Source organism: Passer domesticus, chromosome 2 (genome assembly GCF_036417665.1).
Source record: "Passer domesticus isolate bPasDom1 chromosome 2, bPasDom1.hap1, whole genome shotgun sequence".
NCBI lineage: Eukaryota > Metazoa > Chordata > Aves > Passeriformes > Passeridae > Passer > Passer domesticus.
In genome coordinates this window covers 9,899,496-9,921,858 of record NC_087475.1, presented here as the reverse complement: position 1 = coordinate 9,921,858, position 22,363 = coordinate 9,899,496, and the positions used below count along the sequence as shown (strand labels likewise).

The following is a 22,363-nucleotide window of genomic DNA, read 5'->3' as shown; positions in this document are numbered from 1 at the left end:
ACAAAATTATTAATTTGTCATACATACACTCAGGACACAGACTTGCATCTTTTTTTTGTGGCTAAAAAAACCCCAAGAATCAGCACAAAGTTGCATTTACCTTTAGTTCTGTTCTGAGAAACAGAATGCTTGCCAAAATTTGCAATGGTAAAGAGGAAAAAAAAGACACTGCAGTAGCAACTTAAGCTAAGGTAGGTATCTAAATCCACATACTAGATGCCCGAACACAAAGGTCCTGAGGAATCTGAGGTGGGTCCTAGTAGACTGTATCCCTTCAAGAGGAAAAGCAGATATCGGGACTGAAAATCAGATCTCTGACTCAACTGTGAATCAAGAACCCTGTCTTTAGGCATTCACATTTGTAAATTGTTGTGCCTGAACACCTTTCACATTAACAACCAGTTACTTGCAGAGCACACACCATTCATTTGCACCTGCCTTAGGCCTGGCAGCTGCTTTCACTCAAACTCTACATAAAGAAAAACAATTTGATAAATTAGTGGCTACGATGTGGGTTCAGCATTGTACCTTCTTGTCAGCACAGACAAAGTGCCACAATGCTGGCCCCAAAACACCATCTCCTTAGAAAGGTACAGACATCTTCTCACAGTGGGCTTCTCTGCACTAATCTAATTCCCATGCCAAACTACAATGTTCTCCTTGCTGCTAAATAAAAGCAGAACTGCACAGCTGTTCAGAAAGATACTGAGTGAACTATATACTGAATATCCGCCTTAAGTCAGGAAATAAAGCACAGTTACAAATGCTCTCTCGGTGCCTGTGAAGTAACTGGGTCCAAGTTTCCCTCCCATCCCTTTTGTTCTCCAGGCATTGCCATGCAGTCCCTTCCATGTCAAGCTGTCATTTTGCTCCATCTAATCTAATTAATCACTGCTGGTTCTGCAAAGACTGCCGATTCAGAATATTCTGCCACGGTAGTAAAGATTGAACTCCAGAGTGTGCCAGAGTTTTACAAACCATCTCCACAAGCCAGAAATACTTGCACAGTGACCTCCTAAAGGCAGCCCTGTGGTCACTGCAGACCCTCAGCTCCCTGGAGATGGTGGCCCAGCAGAAACACAAGAGATGCCATCTTAATACCCAGTAATTCAGGAGCCTTTTCCATGGGAGCAGCAACACCATTTGTGTAGAGTTGGATGTGCAACCCCAGCATATCTGCTTCTGTAGAGGTGCACACAGAATATATTTTAAATTTCTCCATTAAAAAAAATAGTTATTTCTGAGGATTACAATTGTATAAAAATATGTTTATAATTAATTGAAAATATCCAAATAAGCAAATTGTAAACAAAAATAAACGTGATGCGGATTAAATTCATGTGAAGGTTCTCCCTATTTTATCTTGGGTTTCGTTTTGTGAGTACAGTCTCTGGATGTTTTAAGTGGGAAACATACTAAGCAAAGAGTAATCAGATGTACATAATCACCAAAAAGTCCATTAGAAAGTCAGTTTTTAAAAACAAGAGATTACCTCCTGAAGTGCTAATGTTTTAATATGGATATGATGGGGTCTCATCTGTATTCTTGATGATCAGGGACACTAATAACCTAACCAGATCTTTTAAAAATGGCAGTTTTTATATTTGCAACACCCTTAGAAAAGAATTTTTAGCAAGTATTATATTACACATGGAATAGCAAGAAGTTATTTTTGTCCAGTTCTACCTTAACTTAATGTGAACTTTTAAGCATTTCCCTTAACACAGAGTCTGTACCAGGGCATATACAGAAGACAAACCATTGTGTGTTTATTTTGTAACACCAATCAAAATTGGGGGTACCAATCCAAGACTTTCAAGAATGTGTACAAAGTTTGTATTTTAACCACTGCATCACAGCTCCTATTACAATTTTAGGATGAATCATTTCTCTCCCTCTGCATATATATTTGTATTATATCTATTAATTTATAATAACAAATACCTTTCAAAAATATAACTGAACTTGTACCATATGCATTCTCTTCATGACAATGTTTGCAAGTTAAATGGGTACTCAGGACAACTGCAATTCATTCATACATTTTAGATGTCTCAGGGACAGAACAGGTATTTTTCTATTCCCCTTTATCTTCACCCCTCCAGCAAAACACTGAGAGATGAGACAACTTCCAACTACACAGTCAGAAGCACATGTCTCTGGGTTTGGACTTCCTTCAACAATCTGCTACAGCTGGCACGGTGATGTCGATTACTAATTCATGAAATCCTGTGTGGGTTGGTGGCTTGTTTGGGTTTTTCTTTTTTTTTTTTAATTATTCTACCAGCAGACTGTTGAATGCAGATATTAGACAAGTCATTAACCAGTTACATTCACTGCCCTCAACCCAGTCCCTTGCAACTAATTCCTTAAAAGCGCTTTTGAGCAAGTAACAAGGGGCCAACTCAGCCTATTGTACAAGATGCCATTGCCTGCTTATCAGACATCTGAATCCTCTATGATACAGGGAAACTTCTAAATGGAGCCCATACCAGCTGCGCCCCTGAAGGCAATAGCAGATGCTGGCATTGCATTCTCATTCCAACTAGTTTTCTCACAATGATCGCTGTCACGTAGATCCTTTTGCTTGTTGTCAGGAAAAATGAAGTTTATGTATCAGCAGCTTGCAGCATCTGCCTATGTAAGATCAGCAATCCTAGTGTTTGCAGTTCTTCTAAATGGTTGTAAAAGCTGGTTACAGTGTTCACACCCAAAAGGCAAAGGCTATTTTATCAACAGAGCAGACTGTTTGGTGCTCCACAAGTGTTCTAAAAAAACTGTGAGCTAGAAAAGATGGGGTAATCCTTTTTTTATTTTTCTTTTCATTAAATGATTCTAGTAATAGTCTTCATAGTTCTTAGGGTTCAGGCAATAAAGAATGGCACCCCCAAATGAAAATATAGTTGCACCCCATGCCAGGCCATAGCCCCAGTTGAATTCATGGTATATTTTCAAGCTGACCGTTTCAATGAACTTGATTGGGTAAAGGACTAAGCTGCAGACCTGGAGAACAACTGAAAGAGAAAAAAAAAACCAAATGTCAGAAGAAGCCTTATTTTGCTTCCCTAGAACAAAGAAAATATCAAATAACTGAAATTCACATTTAAAATGTTTTTCGTGATTTTTAGCTTGTAAGTGCTGCCCTTTTTAAACCACCTCCATTTCATTCACAGAGAGCAGAGCAGCTCTTCCATACTTCCTCGTTGATGAACAAATATTATTGCTGTGACATAATGATGATCCTTAAAATGTTCACAAAATAAACAGTTAGAGTAGTGTTTCCCAAATTCTTTTGTCTCTCCTTTATATTTATTAGTTTGCAGTCATTACTCCCTCCATAACAGCAAAATTTGTTCTACTGCCATTATAAATAAGTCAAAACCAGAAGTGAGAATACATATTAAGAAATGTTGCTGAGAATCAAATAATTTACTTAGCCTAGAAATAATTCATTGTCATAGGTGATATATACTTGTGCTCAGTAGAGACTCAGTGAATCACATATTTCATATTCATTACTGTGTTCTGTAAGCAGAATTAATGACATTCTTGCACAGAATACCAAGAAAACTATAAAATTTGATCAGTCACTAAACTTTAAACTGGCAAACTATTATGAATTTAGGGGGTGGTTCAGAAATACTGTGTGATGAAAGAAGATAATAAAATAGGTCAAATCCAAGATATTAATAAGGCTTAAAAATCATTATTTCCTGTAGCACTGAGATCCACAGACACATATTGGCCATTTCACTCACACACACCCCCTTGCCCAACTGGCCCCTTTCATTGGCCCTGAAGACAAATGCTCACCTGTCCTGAGGACATGACTGGTATGGGGAGATCATATCCCATGTTCATCAGAACCTCAGTGATAAAATTCTAAGACACTCACTGGAAATTTCAGCTCATCCACCTTAGCCTAGAGAGTAGTCTTTGGACCCTTACTTGAGACTGACAATCTGAATAATGTTTGCACAGTGGATTTTCTGATGTGGATATCAAAATCCACAGGACTTTTAAAAAATTCTACAGTTATTAAAGTATTACTTGATATTATTCCATTTGAATATAATTTTTTGTCTGTCAGCTCACAAAATACTGTGCAACATTTGAGAAACTCTGGCAGGGTACACTGGGAAAAGCACCCATTCTTATGAAAAGATTATGCATTCCAGTTCTGTATAATGAGAGCATCTTTACCTCCAAAAGCACCTCAACATATGCTCAGCTTTCAGAAACATCTTTAACACCATTCAAGGTCAAAAAGGATTTCTGAAAATGTATAGAAATATATGAGTTTTTCCTCAGTGCCTTCCTGCACTGGGAATGCAACATCTCTGCTGAGTCAATGCAGAAACTGCTCCATGTGTGTCTGTGTCAAGTGCAAACCAAGGAAGTCTCCACCTTCCCCAGTGTAACATATGAAGTATGCTTAATTTCAGTCTACAGATTGGACTTGTCAAAACACAACCAAAAAAAAAAGTGATTCTCTTGGAAGAGGAACATGTTGCTAAAGCAGCAACACACACAAGAGGGTTTTTTGACATTTCCATAGTGAGGGTTCCAGCTTTTCCTACTATTGATCCAGATACGCCTTTGTAGAACTCGGAGCAAGTCCTGGCAGCAAGTGGCTGGTGAAAGCAGCCACCCTACACAGCACTGTCATCACTTTGCACTGATTTTGCCTTCTGTCATTGTTTTTCCCTGTAGAGCAGGAAGGGAGCTGTGTAAGCTGGAGACAGCAGTCAGCAAACTTATGAGAAATGACCAGCATGACCCCAAAAGATGCTGAAAGCCATGCCTGCAACTACTGATCTGTTTCTAATAAATTTAAAGGAACTCCATGCTATGCTGACCTTCTTAAGGGAACTGTGTACTATTCTTCTTCAGAAGCACATGTCTTTTCCTGTAGAATAAACAGGCTGCAAAGGAAATCTTAAAATATTTGCCACTCAAATGCTGTTCAGCAAAGACTAATAGTCTCGAATTTGATTGTTCACTTCAAATGTAGACATCTTTTTATGAAGCACTATGATGTTTGCAGTATGGGAACAGGAATACTAGTTTTATTCCATTCACATGAAATATATGAAATATACATAAACATGAAGAAAATAATAAGAAATGCTTTAAAAGTAGGAAAATATAATTTCAGTCATCTTTTTTTTTCTTTGTATAAATGTCTGACTATAAGTTTTGATGTCAAAAAAAAACCCAGTTATGGATGTGGCTTTCTAATTGATCTGTAATTATGAAAATGCTGGTGCTGCCTAGTAAGTTTTGTACTTCTGTTCTCTACCTCCTGTTCATTTCAAATGAGTAAAGCACTTCATTAGTACGTGCTGGGTATTTAAAAGATTACCTGAAAATGTAGCTGCAACAATGATAGGAAAAACAAACAAAAAAATTCCTCTATGCAGTGCGAAGCAAGCTGGCACTAATGAGTGGACACTAATCTCAGAGAGTAAGGATGGACATCAACAAAGAAAAAACCATCGTAAGGAGGGCAGTAAGGGCCCAGGACAACATGCTCAGAAAGGCTACAACATCTTGAATTTGTTCAAAACTGGACCAGAAAAAGCTGTCACTGTTAGTGACCATCCTGCCTCAACAAGGAGATTGGAGCACATAACCTACAGAGTACTTTCCCCAACAGTATTTCTTTGATATTATGACTCTCTGCTGCCCTGTAGCAACCTGCACTACATTCTACTGAAGTCAGTCCTACTTTTCAGACCATTCCATCAACTTCACAGAATCAAATTCTGGCTTTCAATGTTTCTGCAATTTTTTCTACTTCTGTTGTAAAATTTGACAAGTAAACTTTCATTGTATCTTCCACATCATTATGAAAATAGGTAATACCACAGAACTAAGGATGTAATCCAGCTGGACTGTGCTCTCTCTATCAGAATTAAAAGATACCTCCTTAAGTATTCTCCAGTTATTATCTGCCACCATTTTATATTACTCTCTTACCTGTAATATTTTCACTTAGCCACTGTTTCCCCTATTTTTCATGTAAAAGCATCTTATGAAATGCATTAAAAGCTTGCTAATGTCAACAGGATATTCTTCCAAACACTTGTTAAAACAGCACCAAAAGGCAAGCATCTTTAATTTTTCTTTTGTTTCTTTTATGGACTTTCAGCAAGAACACCTTCTCTTTTTGCCCCTTAATTAGACTAGGTTAGCACTTAGTTAAACAGTAAGTGTATCATGAAACTCCTGCACTGACAAGTTTGTAAGCCTGCACTTTGAGGGTGCAGTTTTTAGGGCCAGTTTGGTTCATGAGCTCTTAGACACCCCAGCAGGTCCATGAGCTGGAGACCTCCACTAGACTACAGAGGCACACGAGCCAAGGTGGGCCCATGCAAGATTTCCTGCAACTGCCTCCCTGTCTGCTCCACATTTTTCCACTACCTGAGGTATTCCTCTAACTCTCAACATTAAAATACATACTGTCAGCTGTGTGAAAACACATTCACATCTTTTCATTACTTGCTGGCTTATTCTCAGCATCTAGGTTGAATTTTGGGTTTTTCTGGTCCCTTTCTTTCTCATCTCTTCCAGTCCCAGTCAATCTTCTCCCTCACCTACAAAGTTGCTAACTGAAACCTGAAGCTGAGAGGAAAAAAAAATCAAAACTTGAAGGAAAAAAAATAGCCTGGAGCCAACTGTTTAGACTCTTATAAAGCACCTGGAAATAACTTTTCCATTTTGTCCTTTCTTCCACACAGAGACCTTTTCTACCCAACACCCACACATCATTAAATGTCTCTGGGCAATTCATACTGTGCCCTTTTTCCAGAGGCAGCTGATAGACTGCCAACTAGAGTTACACAGAATATTTGGTCTTGCCAGCACATTCACAGGTCAGGGTGGTGTTTATCCTCAAAGAATTTGTGAAATCCACAGATGAAGGCTTGAATCCATGGAAAGCTGCATAAGGCATAAACTGCTACAATCGTAACTTTCCCCTCTTCAGTGGGGGATTCTTTCCATAATTCTTTCAAGATATGCTATCCATATTCATCTCTACAAATTGCTGACATCAAAGATAAAATCTGTAGGAAAAGCCTTTTAACAATGTAAGTGTCAAATCCTGAAAGGATTCTCCTTAGATTTGCTAGATAATGAAGAAGAATGGGGCAGGTTGTCTTGGCCTCATCATCTCTCCTCTCATGTACTTCAAGTAAGCATTAAACCCCTTCACCATCAACTTTTTGTAGTAAAGACTAGAAGCAATTTTATGCAAGGAGAGCACAAGAGACAAACAGTAGGATTTGAAGAAATCTTTTCTTGTGGAAAGCCATTTCTTTTTTTAGTACACACTTAACTACTAAATGAGCAGCACAGCAAGACAGGCATGTATGGCTGAATAATTACTGAGTTACTACATGATGTTATGAGAAATGAAGCCAAAAGCTAAAGAAGAAACCACTACAAAAATTAAATAACCCCATTTCCTTCAAAGTGAACTGCCCAGCATACCTTATAAACCTCAGAATTAACACTAAATTTTAAAACAATGGCACCTTTATTCATTTAACCAGGCAAGTAATGAGACACATGGAATAAAACCAGACGATTTTCACTCAGGGAATCTGATCCTAGGTTGCTTTAATTTCCTAAAAGCAAATGCAATGCAATCTAGGAATATGTCTTGAGCACATAAAAGTGCATCTTGAAGGACTCGCTTCCATCAAGGTAATCAGCAGGGGGCAGCAGGAGCCTTCCCGGAGTTGTGCTTCATCCCAAACTCCCTCCAATTCCACACTCTCATCCTCTCATATCCTCCTAAGTGGCTTTTTTTAATACATCCCAAAGGTTCTGTCATCCTCTTCATTATGGACTATCAGAGGGGCTTAAGCTGCTGGCTCCAATGCAGATGTGAGTGACAGGATGAAGGCAAACCATGGTTGGTGAGTCTCAGGAGAATCTGAAACATCCATGCTGACAAAGCCCCAAAGCACCAGAATATATAAGGAGATGATTTGATATTGTAATTGTACCTCACTGGACCAGTTTTACAGACAATTCAGATTCTTAGGTCTCCCTTAAGATTTTCTGATAGTTTATATAAACTGTTCCATTTTTGTGTTTTTAAAACCAAACAGGGACTACACTGTGACAGCTTGTTAAATTAATAACCAAGCAAGATGACACAACAAAATTAATTCCTTATGGCACAGGGGCATATATAAACACCTTGAAAGATAATCCTATTTATTTTCACGTGTAGAGCTTCCAGGGTTCACCTTTGGGTATTAATTTCTCTGTTTTAAAATTGCAAAAGAGAGAACATTAAAATAAAAATGGCTTTGCATGAAGAATAAAAATGGGGACATCAAGCAGCACAAAGTCACAGATTAAAAATGGTATTTTAAGTTTTATCCTCTGTAGTTTCTTCTGCTGCATGTACTTCATAAAACAATAAATATAATGCAAATAAATAATTGTTTATGAACTAATTATAGTGCAACTGCAAAAATGATTAATGCTATGCATAACTTACAGCCTGAGAAACCTGACTGGAGTTAAGACAGAAGTAACCAAACACCTCTGAATTAGTATGCAGAACGAGGCATATCTCCCTCCATGAAAGTTCAGCTACTCTCAGGAAATGTTTTTAATGATGCTGGTGCTTACCTGCAGCAAAGAGCATGACTGCAACTGGTCTGTAGAACCGCCTCCGAGATCCCACGCAGATGGAGATCAGCCCAACCAGGAAAGCTATGAGAATAATGGCAGCACCACCCAGCAGCAGAGCCAGAGTAGCTATCTGCCAGTCTAAGGGAAAAAAGACAAAGAGGGGAAAAAAATAATAATACAATTTCAGTACAACAAGCCCATAGGATTGACAGAAGCAAGAGAATATGAGGAGCACAGAGGCTGCATCAAGGCTCGAGTAAATAAAGAGTTGTGCCTTGAATTTCTTTTTCCCCTAATTAGTGAATCACCTTCATAAAACAGATGTAACTCAGAAGCAAAGTACCACAACCTCCCACGCTTACTCAAGCCTTAGTTGGCTTCGTTGGGATTTTGTCTCAAGTAAAACTGAGTAATTTGGTCCCCTGGTTTTTATCCAATTTAGAATGAGAAATTGAGACTGGCTCAAAATTAGATGATGTTGTGTTAGCTGCCCCTCAGTCTGCTGTAACTTTCTCACAAAAGAGAGTGAAACTCAAACCTCTGCTTGAGCTGATCAGGATGACACAGCAAGGGAAATGCACAGAGCCTCATCATACACACCTGTCCCTTGGGAAGTACCAAGGCCACACAGTATGAGTAACAAAACTGAGGAGATGCTCAAAGGTTTAAAAAAAAATATTTTATCAACACTAAAAGATAGCTGGAAGTGAAGAATTTCTAAAGGCAGTAACAATCATTAGCTGCAGTTAATGTTAAACCCAGTTAAATCTCAAGCCCATTTTAAAATGTCAGTTATCCTCAAGCAGTTTTTCTTTCCTCAAAAGCAGCCTCTGCATTTGGCCCAGGATATTTTCTAGTTATTCTCATATATACTAGATGCAGTTATAAACAACATATTTGTAGTCTTAAATCACATAAATCAGAATCCATGTAAGCTAATGGCCATGATGCATGGATACAACATCCAAAATCTAATTTAAGAGCTTCTGTGGGACTTTAGAAAGGCACAGGCTTGGGGCTGTCTCTTTTCCCAAAAGAATATCAAAGACCTTTCCTCTCTCCAGTAGCAGGCATCAAGAAAAAGAATCAGAACACTACTTACTGCTTATCACTACTATTTACTAGTTCAAGGAAGATGATATAAATTCAGCTCATGGGAAAAGGACCTATAGATTGTTTGCATCTCACTACTTTGAAAATACTAGCAGTCATGTGATACTCAGGATTAAATGTCCAAACACATTACAAAGTTCAAAGAAAATAAGATTATTATTTCAAAATTAAATTTAGATATCTTAAGGTTACTAAAACAACAACAGCAATGAAAATCCTCTTTTGGAAATGAGCAAAAAGCACCATTTTAAACAAACAATGGATCCAGTTTCAAGAGGAACCTAATCTGCTGAAGATACAGACAGTGCAGCTGTGGAGTTTGGGAATGGAATGCTGGCAGCTATTATCACCAAAAAGCCCTCACATATTACATGAAAAAGGATGAAGGAGATTAAAAGAAGAAAGTGGGTAGAAGAGCTATAAAAGCATTGCTTGAAAAGAAAGTGATTTTAAAGGTGTTTTTGTGCAAGTACACACATTTATTTTCTTTTTTTTTTTTTTTTTCAGAAATCCAGGCATGTGCTTTACTAATAATTTAATTACTAAGTACTCGACCTTCCAAGATATTATAGTTCTTGTTTTCTTACTGGAGCCTTCAGAAACACCAAGAGGTTAGTGTACTGATGATTTAGAAAGGATTTTTCCAATATCAAAGTGCATTGCAGATATAAAAACCAGAAATAAATAAACAGAATGGATCACTTTGGAACAATATGAAAGGAAGTCTTGCACTCGAAAACTACACAGATACAAAGACCAGCCACATAAATCCATATCACACCAAAGTTAAAAGACACATAACATTGATGAAATAAATCGAAGGGCCAGACAGGAAAACTCAGAAACTAAAATTTTTTAAAGTCACCACAAATAATTAAATATTAAATGTAATCTTTGCATTGATCAGGTGCCAAACTCTAATGCAAAGGGAATGTGTATGACACTGGAGTAGCAGCTAAATGGAAAAAAAGGGTAACCATCCTATTGCTTTCCAAAACCACACTGGAAAAATCACAAAAAAACCTGATAATAAATTAGGCAAAGATGACATAAGTGTGGAGTTAGAATATAGTTTAACTTCCAGGACAAATATACAGATTTTAGAAAGGTTAAAAAATAAACAAACTACCTTTCTATAGTACTGATGTGGGAGGTAAAAGGACAAATGAGTGTTGGGAGACACCTACACTCCCAACTAAAAAAGGACTGCCTTGGATAAACAAAATTAATTTCTTGAGTAAGACAACCTACTCAGTGATGCTGACAGCAGGACAAACCCAAGACTCTTATTGCTCCTCACTACCAGCTGGGGACCAGGTATTGAATGCTGTGCTCTGGGCACATCTGGAATTGCCTGTTTATTTTAGCCCCTTTCACAGGAGCATACAGTGCTACCAGCCTTTGCCTTGAGCTGCAGGGACTTTGGCTGAAGAACATTGTGAAGGTCAGACATTAGTGCACAAAGAATACAGGAGTAAACTTTCCTATAGTGGCTACCATAGTAACTACATGTTTAAATCTCCTTGTCATCTTGGAAAAATGTTAACTTTCAATTACGAAAGCCAGTTATCTGGCGACAAAATAAAGCTCATGGTGAATTAAGAAAGCAAAATCTTCTGCATAGGTCTTCTACTTAACAGCATTTATAATTTTTTTTTTTTTTAATTCAGGCCATTGGTCTTTACACAAAATAAAAGAAAGATCCAAAGAACCATACCTCTGAAGGCAGAGCACCCTGTAAATCTACACAAACACAAATATCTACAATATAAACACATACAGAAAACACAGTTTTTCTACAATAAATATCTGTAGTGTTTCTCAGACTACCCAAGAGTGATTTGCAGGACACAACACCAAAATGGGTCAGGAGATTGTTCTGTTACACAGTGCTACTGATACACCAAACATAAACATCATAAACCTATTTTAGAGCATCCAAAATATGCTTGCACCTCTTCCAGGCATGCACCAATCTTGCAAAGAAGTTACTAATAAGATCTGTAAGTTCAGGAGCCTCAGCAGTACAGTGAGACTGCTTATTCTCACAGAGATGGAAATATGAAAAACAGAAATAAAATGGGGCCTTACAGATGATAATTATTACTCTTCTGCATTCAAAACACAATTGGGTACACTTGAAGAGCACACATCAGTCTTTTTCACAGTCTTTTTCATCAGTCTTTTTCACCACTACAGGTTTTTAAAATACACATCCATTATCTAAGCAAAATATTAGGAACTAGTAAAAAACTAGTAAAACTCACAGGAATGTTAATAAACTTTTGGACTTTAAAAAGCACTGTGACCTAATGTCATGGCCAAATAAGATTTCCTTTATTGCTTTAGATAACTTTAGATTTTTTCATTGTTCCACCATTTTAGCAATACACTTAGTAGTGCCACCGATCCCATCCAAATTAGAATTAAGACATTTTTGACAATTATTAGGTAACTCAAGAGATTTCTTAAGAAAAGCCTCACTTAATGTATCCTATTTTTAGGTCTGAAAATCCCCAAGAAGCATCCCAATGTCTATAACCATGAGAAAGATATACTGCAGTTCTGACAGTGATTACAGTGTTTGCATATTTTTAACTATAACAATCTGCACATTAGTTTAGGGATGTGGGCTTCAGTATTTGGAAATATATATAAATATGAACCTAGGAGAAATATTTTCAATACGTATTTGGTGAAAAATGTATTAGAATTACCATCTTCAGTTAAAAAAAAAGCCACCAAACCATGACAATACTGTTTCTTTTCAGTTAATTCCTCATAAAACAGTGCCTTTCTGGGTGACAGCTTGGTCTGCTTGCTATTTGGAAATTCTGCCTGTTTCTTAGTGACCCAGAGGCACAGTGTCAACTGTACATTGACATTTCTAACTCTCCTCCCTTCTTTCCCCAAAAGAAATGACCCAAGGCTTTGAGCTGTAATTTTTAATTAAGAGCAGTGCTATTCCCTCAATTTCTTGGACAAAATAATACTTCACTACTAGGAAAAAATCAGGGAAAGCCATAAAAGAAGAAAACACATCAAAGTCCTGAAATGTCTATTTTAATAACTAGGTTATTTTTTTAATACAAGAAAGATCAACGCAAAAGGCTAGTATAGATGTAATGTTTTCAGTAAGGTACCCCAAAATTAAGTATGTTTTTCAACATGGTATTCTACGAAGTAAATGAAGTAAAGAAGTGGTGGGCATAAAAACATACTGTGGAATATGTGAAGCATTTGTGTATAAGGCTCTTTCAGACAGTGCATGTGAACTGAATTAACTTCTTAAGAAACAATCAAATATTCCTTTCTTCCATACAGTGGTTCTTCACCAAGTCTTCTCCTCATAAACACTGAAGTACCAAAATGCACGCAGCTGTTACATGATGAAGGCAATGCCTGACCTTCTAAACAAAACCAAATCATGGTAAGAAACAAAACCACAACACTCAAGTAAGTTGTTTTGAGTCATTGAATTGCTTCTATTTATCAAGTACCTGCCCTCAGACAATAAATACGAAATTGCAATATAGCATTTAAAATCAAGAATAATGATTTTGAAAGCATATGTGAAGCAGAGAAACTTGAGGCACCCACACATAAGAAATTAAATATAAGCCACTGAGTACCATAAAAATCAACTTAAATAAATAGGATAGTTAGAGATATTCTTAACTGCTTCATATTCAAACTTAGATATCAAATAGCCAACACAAGTTCAAGAAGTGTAGTGTATACATAAAAACATAAAGGCAAACTCTAGTTCCTTAAAGTGCTTTGGTTGCATGATCAATGAGATTTCTTCTGTCTTCAGCAGGAGCAGAGGCCTCTGTGGAAGGCAAAGGTCCACTGAATTCTGTGAGAAAGGTGAGGAACAGCAGGGGCCATTAAGTTCTCACATGAAATTACTCCACAGAGGTCACCTCTGGAGCTTCAGCCTGAGGCTTTCTAAGAGCTGCTCAGAAGAATTCTGCCCTGGGTGAAGGGGATATTGGCACAAGCTGGGAAGCCCAGTGCCTGTAAGTTCCTGGATCAACACTCCTCTGGTCCTGTACAGCCAGCCTGCAAGTGCAGTCCTTTGGGATCCCACACTGCAGGCACAAGTGCTTCCTGGCAAGATCCATACCAAACCTCCATAAATTGCCCTAGCCACAGCTTTTCACAGTGGAGCCTTGTACAAAAATGACAATAAATAAGTATTTTTTGCTCGTTGATTAGTATAGTATGATTACTAGTGCTGGCTGCTGCATAGACATACTCTGGTTTTTATATTTACTTTTTATTTTATGGATTGAGAATAAGATTTTTCTGAAGTAGGAAAATTGCTTGTGCATGTGGCTACTCAAGTCACTCAAGACACTTGAAAAGCATTATCAGAGCTACAGGAACCAGCCAGCTCTGGCTGAAAGCATAATTTCCTTGAGAGAACTCACTTTACACCAAGGCTTTCTTTTAAAAGCCGTAAATTTAAACAAATGAAACAGCTAAGTCACAGATATGTTAAAAAGAAGGACGTGATATTTTCCCTAAGAAATCTGTCATCTACACACAGCAGCACTTGGGACAAAGCCCTGCACAACCCAAGTGCTGCACAACACCTATGAGACTAACAGGAAGACTTTCCCATAGCTCCAATTCACCAGGACACTGACAACACCCAAAGAGAAATTTAAGCATTTTATGCTGGGTGCCAAAATCTCTAAGTGCCTCCCAAGGATAATTCAGAGGCTCCACATAAGGCATCAGTCATTTTGCATTTACTGTACAAGAGGCTTGTAGGATGATTTAGTGTTCCTATTGCCGAGTGGAGAGTCACTTGGAATCAGTCAAAGAAAAAGAGAACAAGCAGAGAGACATCCAAAAAACAGCTTTCTGGTGAAGATCCTGTGTCTTACAGAGTTGCAGACTGCTAATGGATAATGAGGGCAGCTGACCAGTGAAGGAGGAAAGGCAGATAACTCTTTAGCTGCCACACACCAGGGCTAGAGCTTCTCTGAAGTTGCAAGGCCTTTGCTTCGCAGCTCTGGCTCCAGACTCTAACCTCACACCTCTGCTCCCTTTTCCCAGCAGGATTTCCTGATTGCTAGGGTAGGCTGTAACTGCCCTCCTCTCTCTGCTAGACCCAAATCACAAAAATATTTACGAGGGCTGTGAACAAACAGGTACAAGGAAATCCAGATCTGAGTCTTGCTCCAGTGAGAGCCTGTTATTTAACTGGTCCCTTCCAATGCTGTTGATGCACCTTTCCCCTGATGCACAGGAATGCTGACCATTACTGGATGCCCCCAGATGCAGGGCTCTCTCACCTTTGAGGGAAAAAGGCCTTAGCAGCTCCCTACAGAGCTGCAACCCTCTCACTTGGGCTCCTCCTATGGCTTTCCTCTTCTCCAAGAGCAAGGTAACTGAGATGAGAGAGGAAGAGGTTGACTATTCCAGGCAAGATAAAAAAACAGCCTATTGGCAGGATGCTCCAGGCAGAAGGTGTTCTCCTCCCAGTTACCCTCCTCAGCCTGGAAAGGACGTGCTTGATAGTCTGGGGGAAGAACTAGGCAGCCACTATGCAGACTGCTCACCTCGCCATGGAAAGCAGTGCCCCCCACCTTCCATCCAAAGATGCCACTGGGAGTGCAGGGGACAATTTGGTTATATCTGTAAAAACACAGTAAGCAACTCTACTGCTGTGTGAAAGAGACAGCAAGACAACAAAATGGTCTAAATGCCTGGGGGGGTGCAGATGCATGAGCAACTTGAGATGCAGCAGGTGCTTGCTCATCTGCCCACAGACACAAACCTCTCCTGAAGAATAAAGCTTGCATTCCTTATTTATATGAAATATATACACTTTGCAGAGGTGTGGCTTGGGATTAGGTATGTTGTATGTATGCTCTGTGGCCCACATTTATTTCTAAAATCACCAAGTCCTTTAAACACAGCACAGCTTCAAATAAAAATGAAATGGTGGCATTATATAGATCTTTATTTTACCATTTATAAGCAACACGCATTGCACACTGCTTTTGCCAACACAGGACTTCAAGACAAGCACAGCATTAAAGAAAAACACGTAATCTATAATTCATTCACAGTATAGTACAGCATGTACTCAGGCATTTCCTCTATTGGATACACTGCATTCTTCTGAGATTAGCTTGCTACTATGTCATTTTAATTATTCGATATTCATTCATTCAATAAAAATAATAAAAAACCCTTAAACAACTGCACACACCCACAACTTTGAGAACTTCTCAAAAACCTGGTACTCTTAGAACTCTGCCATTAGGAAAAAAGTGTGGGAGATGTGTTATACAAGTTTTTCACAGTAAGCTCACTATTTCTGACCTCTTCTCTAAAAGCTACTACTTTTCAGTAATCTGAAAAACTATGCTTTGCATTGGAACTGGAATGTAACTATTTTCCACAGTTATCAATGTTCTTCCAGAAAACTAGCAATCTTCTGCAACTTTCAAAACACATTCCATTGTTCCTTGAGAAAAACAATTAGCATTTTAAAGAGTTTGAGGTGTAATTCCCATAAGAACGATGACTTTAAGTGGAACAAGTGAAATGCATAAAGCAATACAGCTGGTTGGAACTTTACCACTCCTCCTGTTACCCTGAATCTTGTGTGGTCATCTTGGGCCACAAATCAGTAGCAGAGGCAAGGCCACTCTCTATGCAATTCTAAATATAAAAATCTCATCAAATATTAAAAACTTCTTGCATTATCCCTAACTCCAGGGACATCATATTTAATACACAAAACTTGAAGCAACAGAATACATTACTGATTTTAAAATTGCAATGAACAAGAGCAGTAGCAACAACTCACTATAGCTATAAGTCTTTTTTTTTTTTTTTTTTAAGTATTATCACTGATAAGGTGTGTGGTGCTCTTGACCCGATCAGGTGAACTCAAACAAACATCACAGATGTGCTCGAACCTTGTCTCTCACTGCTTGGAGAAGGGTGGCTGCAATGGCAGCCTCCACCATACTAAAAGGTCCAGATTGCTGAACAGGATCTGCTGCTCTCCTAGCCTTGGCAAGTCTGAGGCTAAAATAACAGGTCCATATGTAAGAAAAGGAGCATTCCTTAAAATATTCTATCAGGGGCTGCTGTGAGGGGTAGTTAAGTCAATTCAAGACATTCTGCAGAGTTTGAAGAAGCCAGATAGACATCAGGCATAAACAGAGTGTCAGTCATCACAGAAGTACAAGAATAATTTAGGTTGGGAAGGGCATCTGGAAGTCACCTAATTCAGCTCCCCATGGAAAGCAGAGCAAACCTTCAAGCCAGACTGAACTTAAAATCAGATCAGCCTGCTCAGAGCCTCAGAGTGTGAAGTAGTATGGCTTTTGATTTTATATCCATCTTCAGATACAGTGCTGGGGGGATGATTATTAGAGTTAATACACAAAATGACAGACTACAGTATTCAAAACCAGAAGGTATGTTTTATTAATGCTTCCTTAGATATCATGAGACACTTTTTTCAGGTAAGTAAAATCACATTCATTCTTCTGTTATTTTATAGCAAACTACCAGCCTTGCTGAGCTTTTTACAAAGACATGTCAACATCAAACCTGAGCAATGATCCACATCTTCTAATGAGGAAGATGCTTTTGAGCTAGCAATCTCCTCCTGGAAGAGCTCCTTAGATTCCGAACAAGGAGATACCATCCAAAACTATTCTGGCATGTCAATTCAGGTGTCTGCATCTACTGTGTAATTAAGGTTAAGCCCCTTGAAGTGCTACCGAATGAACAGCCTCTGATGCTGTTTTTATTTTAAGAACAAATTAGAACAAAATTACAAGCATAAAACTAAACTCAAGTTGTTTACTGCACTATGCTACAGGCTAAGCTTACCTTCATTGTTTGCTCATCACAAAGTTTAATACACATTCAGAGACTCTGCTGCATGTATTTCCTGGAGATGTTTTGTTTTTCAAGTATTCATGGGCAGTTCTAAAAGAGCATAATATTCTTGAAGAAAACTGAATGTTGCATAAAGAAATCCACAGGTTGTAAAGTAACAAAGCCATATACCCCACATTCACAAAATGAATAGAGTTAATCAAAACCATTCAAATGTATTTTTATATATGCTGTTTTCACAATAAACTGAAAGGCTGCAAAGGAGCCATTGTTTTCTATGAATAGCATATACACATATTTAAGTCAAAATAGACAATGTTCACCTGTAGGTCAGATTCTATGGAGCTCTTTATTTCTTCCACATTACATTTGTGTATCTTTGATTTGAAGAGCCATAGTGGCTGCAGTCTGTTGCATAAATTTAAACTTACTGTTATTAAGTTTAAGTCTTACTGCAGTAAGAAGACAAGTACCTGTGCAGGTATAGATACACCAGGCAGTTTTATACAGGACGCATTTAATTTTAATGCTGTGACAGGAATAAATATTCATATATAACTCTTGATAAATCTGTACATGAACCTTCACAAACCAGATATAATGCATTTCAAATAAGGTCTAAAAAATACATTTGTTTAAAGATAACACAAGTTTAAAATACAGTTGATCTAAAGACAACTTGTGCATTAGCCAAGGTAAGCTTTGATCACAGAAAATAGTGATCAAGAAAAGTAGTGAAACTTCCAAGCTTTACAACTGCATTTCTGAATTTTAAGATTTTGTAATTAAGCTGTCCACACTGGCAACTTTGTTATTCATCTCCTGAAGTTGCTGCTAGTGGGAGATTTACCCAGACCCTAAAGACTCCAAGAAAAAGAAAAACAAATTGAGAGGAGATAATTTTTTGAACATCTGAAAATTATAAAGTAACTTGACTATTTTACATACTTGAACCATAATTATTGTGAAGTACTTACGCAAGTTTACAAGTAGTATGTAAGCAAACAATACTTGCAAGTTACCAAAAAGCCATTGGATCAGCGAAAGAACAAATGTGAACACATGCTCCAAGCACTAGCATTGCTCCAGGAAAAACGAGATTATTCCCTGCTACAACAGCCAATGCAACCATGCTCTGTGCATTTCTTTCTGCTCTCCACTACCAAGTTGTCCTTCTGACAGCAGTCAGGGGTCCTACATGTAATTACTACAGAAGTTTTTAATTAAACCTCGAATATGCTTTAACAGCTTCTAGTATGAGCATGCCCTTGATGGTGCCACTTGAGGTGCTCTCCTTCAAGGGATGATGAAGTAAATCTCTTAAAACCATGGGCGAAGATGCCTTTTTTCCTGTGTGTGCTGCTGCTTCTCACAGCTAGCTGCAAAGCTGCCTGCACTGGTATCAAGCTAAAAGAGCTTTCCCTGTGGGAGCTCTCCACTATCTGCAAAATACTGCTTGCTGGATTCACAACGTAGGCGGAAAGTGCACTTAAAATATTAACGCCAGCACACAAAACGGTCTCAAATATGAGTCCAATCTAACTTGGTGAACTTAGCGGGAGCCTTCCTATTGGCTTTAATGGCAATTGTACCACAGTAGCAAAAGGCAAGAGGAAAACAGCGCAGTTTCTCATATTTCAGGTCTGGCAAAAATGCAGTGCTCTGTGCTGAACACGGGGAAAATGAACGGTTTATCCCAGTCACCTCAAGTAAAACAATCATTCACTTCTTCCACAGTAGCTTGTGAAACTTGCCTCTACTAGACAGGAAAGTATGTGAGGAAAATGGGTAAAGCTCATTCAAGGAACTTGAAAAAACTGGATAGGCAAGAATTGTGCACATGATAGAAGAAGGCACCAGCAGAGGACAGATCAGATTTTCAACACACAGCATCCAGTGAAAGCTACATCTCATTCCTATCCATCCTCATCCATTCATCTTCCACATCCCCACAGACAGACAGGTGACCAATAGAGGAACAAGAGAGATTAGTGTCCTTTTCTGCTGTTCCATAAGCTGTTCTGCTTCTCTCCCCGTCCCACTTTTGTGTGTATGTGTGTGTACACACGCATGCGTGACTGGGAGATGGATGGAGGGGGGAGCCCAGTAGAGCGTGTGGAGCTGGGGGGGATTGGAAGCAGGTTCTCATTCAAGCCATGTGAAAAGTCTTTCTGTAATCAAGGGGATACTATTTCAGGAGACAGGGAGAAGGGGCAAAGGATTCACGTTGCTAAGGAGACACGTAGAAGCTGACATTCCTACATAAATTTCCATTTATACCAGGGAAGGAAAAGAAAGCACTCCAAACTTTGTGCAGATACCCTGGTAATTGACTGAAACCGAAATTTCCTTACAATTCATTTTATTTTACTTAAAACAAAATCCCAAACAACATTTCAGCCCTCAAATATTACTGACAGGACAGAAAAAACAAAATAAGCACAGCAGCAAAGGAACCTGTGTAATTCCAACTCAAACTGAGATGAGTTATTTCTCAGAACCCATACAAGGACTTCGGAGAACAGAGGAAAACAAAACACACCAAGAATATAGTCAGTCCTTTGCTTTCCCTCCCAAATCACATATCTTTTCCCTGCAGCATTTACCTAACCAAAGAGCACAGCAATCCAAACAAACGATGTATCAATGCAAGCGTGTGTGTGTAGACAGGAATGGGGATAAAAACGATGGTGGGGGGAGGCTGACTGCATTTGTCAGTGTTTCTGTTGGGGCTCCAGAAGTTGCTATCAGGCATAAAGTAAATAAAACCACCCATCAAAACCAAAACAATTATCACACTACAAAAGAATTTACTGAAGAATATTCAACAGGCAGCTTGTTTTTATCATTAACAACCCGTTTTTGAAGTACTCCAAGCAATAGTGAAATGACGTTAAAAAAAAATAACAATCTGTGATCAAAGACCTAAAAAGGTGAAGAAGGAACGAGCATCAAAAAATCACAACAGGGAGTGTGGCATGAAGGCAAAGGAGCGTGAAAGACGATGGGGAGATCAGTACGTGCTAGAGAAAGACACACACACACAAGCACGCCCGGCGTGATGGAGGGAGTCCAAGCACAGGCTTCCTCACTCTGGACGAAGTAGCAACCGGTTTTGGTTTAGGAAGCCCCAACTTTCCAAAATCTGAGACTTCTCAGAAGGGGGCGGAGGGGCTGTATAAGATACTCGATCCCAAACAGTTTCTCACTGTATAGGGAAGCCACCACACGGAAAAAATAATTAAAACTAGTTGAGTACCACGGTACATACGGAACCAGTCACTGTAAGTGACTCGTTTCGCTCACTGAAGCCTCACACCTCCCGCACCCTCCGAGCACGAGCGCTCGGCGCTGCCCCTCCCGCACACGCCGCTCGCTGGGAGCGCCGCCGCCTCCGCCCCAGCCCGACCGCCGGCGAGATGCGGGTCCGGGAGGCTGGGGGAGGACGCGGCCGGGTGAAAAGGCTCGGGAAGGGAAGGGAAGGGAAGGGAAGGGAAGGGAAGGGAAGGGAAGGGAAGGGAAGGGAAGGGGTGCGGAGAGCGGGCGGACAAAGGTGCAGGGGACTCTTCCCAGCGGTAGCGGCGGCTGGCGCTGGGAGCCGGGCGGGGACCAGGGGTGGCAGGGGGCGAGGCGAGGAACGGCAGGGTCAGCGGGGCACTGCTCCGGTCTGAGGGACTGGCCCCAGGAAGGGCTGGCATACAGTCCCGAAGGAGACTAGGGTGAAGGAGACGCAGCTCGAGGGATGCTGGTGGGTCAGCCAGGGCACGGCGAGGGGAAGGAATTCTCAGTGCCCGGGGTGCGCCCAAGGGAACGGGAGGCGGACGAGGGGGAAAGCAGCAAGGGGTGGCGGCGGAGGGGAGCGGGGCAGCGGGGGCAGCCGAATCTCACCGCTGTGCAGCGTCGACTCGCAGAGCCAGCTGTCCAAGTTGCCGGGCTTGCGGCAGGACTCCCAGAGGGACAGGTAGTACTGGTGGTCCGCCGTCACCCAGGCGGGGCTCAGCACAGCTCCCAGGTCCAGGCACAGCGCCAGAAAGATGCACACCAGCCCCACCAGCTTCAGCGGGGTCAGCACCGAGACGCGCACCTCCTCCATGCCGCTGCCGGCCGAAGCCATGGGGCCCAGGGGAGACGAGGAGGACGCGCTGCCGCCGGCCCCGAGGGGAACAGGAGCGAGAGCCCAGCTCCGCGCAGAAGGGGCGGGCGGAGGGAGAAGCGGCGAGACCAGCGCTGTCTAACGGCGGCGAGAGGCGCTCGCAGGCGGCGGCAGCGCCGCTCCCTCCCGCCCTCCTCCGCCGCGCTCCCGCCTCGGTGTATCAGGTGCAGCAGCTCACCCGGCCCTCCGGCGCCGCCCGGCCCGGCCCGGCCCGGCGCGGCGCGCTCCGCCCCGTGCCCGCCCCTGCCGGGGGAGGCCGGGCCGCGCTCCGCGGGGAAGGGGTGGGGGCGCGGTCCCTGCCGGCCCCGCTCCGCCCCGCCGAGGGCGACTTTGGGGAACTTTCAGCGGCCGCAGGCGGCGCCCGGAGCCGCTCGCTTCGCCTCGCATCGATTGCCGCTGCCCCTGAGCGGCCTCCCCGGCTTCCCTGGGGGCCTCGGCCGCGCCGGGAGCGGGAGAGGCTCCGGCTCTGCCCCGGCGGCCCCCCGATCGCGCCGCAGCCCCCGGGTGTGGGTGGGCCATGAGGGGGTCCCGGGCCGGCACCTCCGGCCCCGCCGC

General features: G+C 40.9%; 1 protein-coding gene across 1 annotated transcript; it reads right to left on the bottom strand.

Annotated features, from left to right (window-relative positions):
- Positions 1–2,211: 2,211 nt before the first annotated feature.
- On the bottom strand, positions 2,212–22,061 carry TMEM47 (transmembrane protein 47). Its single transcript, XM_064407375.1, has 3 exons — positions 21,544–22,061; positions 8,656–8,796; positions 2,212–3,014 (listed from the first exon to the last, which is right to left on the bottom strand). The coding sequence occupies exons 1-3, from the start codon at positions 21,767–21,769 to the stop codon at positions 2,836–2,838; spliced, it is 546 nt and encodes a 181-aa protein (XP_064263445.1). The 5' UTR covers positions 21,770–22,061; the 3' UTR covers positions 2,212–2,835.
- Between the last annotated feature and the right edge of the window lie 302 nt (positions 22,062–22,363).

Coding starts and splice junctions, on each gene's coding strand:
- TMEM47 (XM_064407375.1), bottom strand. CDS start 21,769: ATGGCTTCGGCCGGCAGCGGCATGGAGGAGGTGCGCGTCTCGGTGCTG. Junction 8,797..21,543: donor CGAGTCGACGCTGCACAGCG/GTGAGATTCGGC, acceptor TTTTTCCCTTAG/ACTGGCAGATAGCTACTCTG. Junction 3,015..8,655: donor AGTCATGCTCTTTGCTGCAG/GTAAGCACCAGC, acceptor TTTCTCTTTCAG/TTGTTCTCCAGGTCTGCAGC.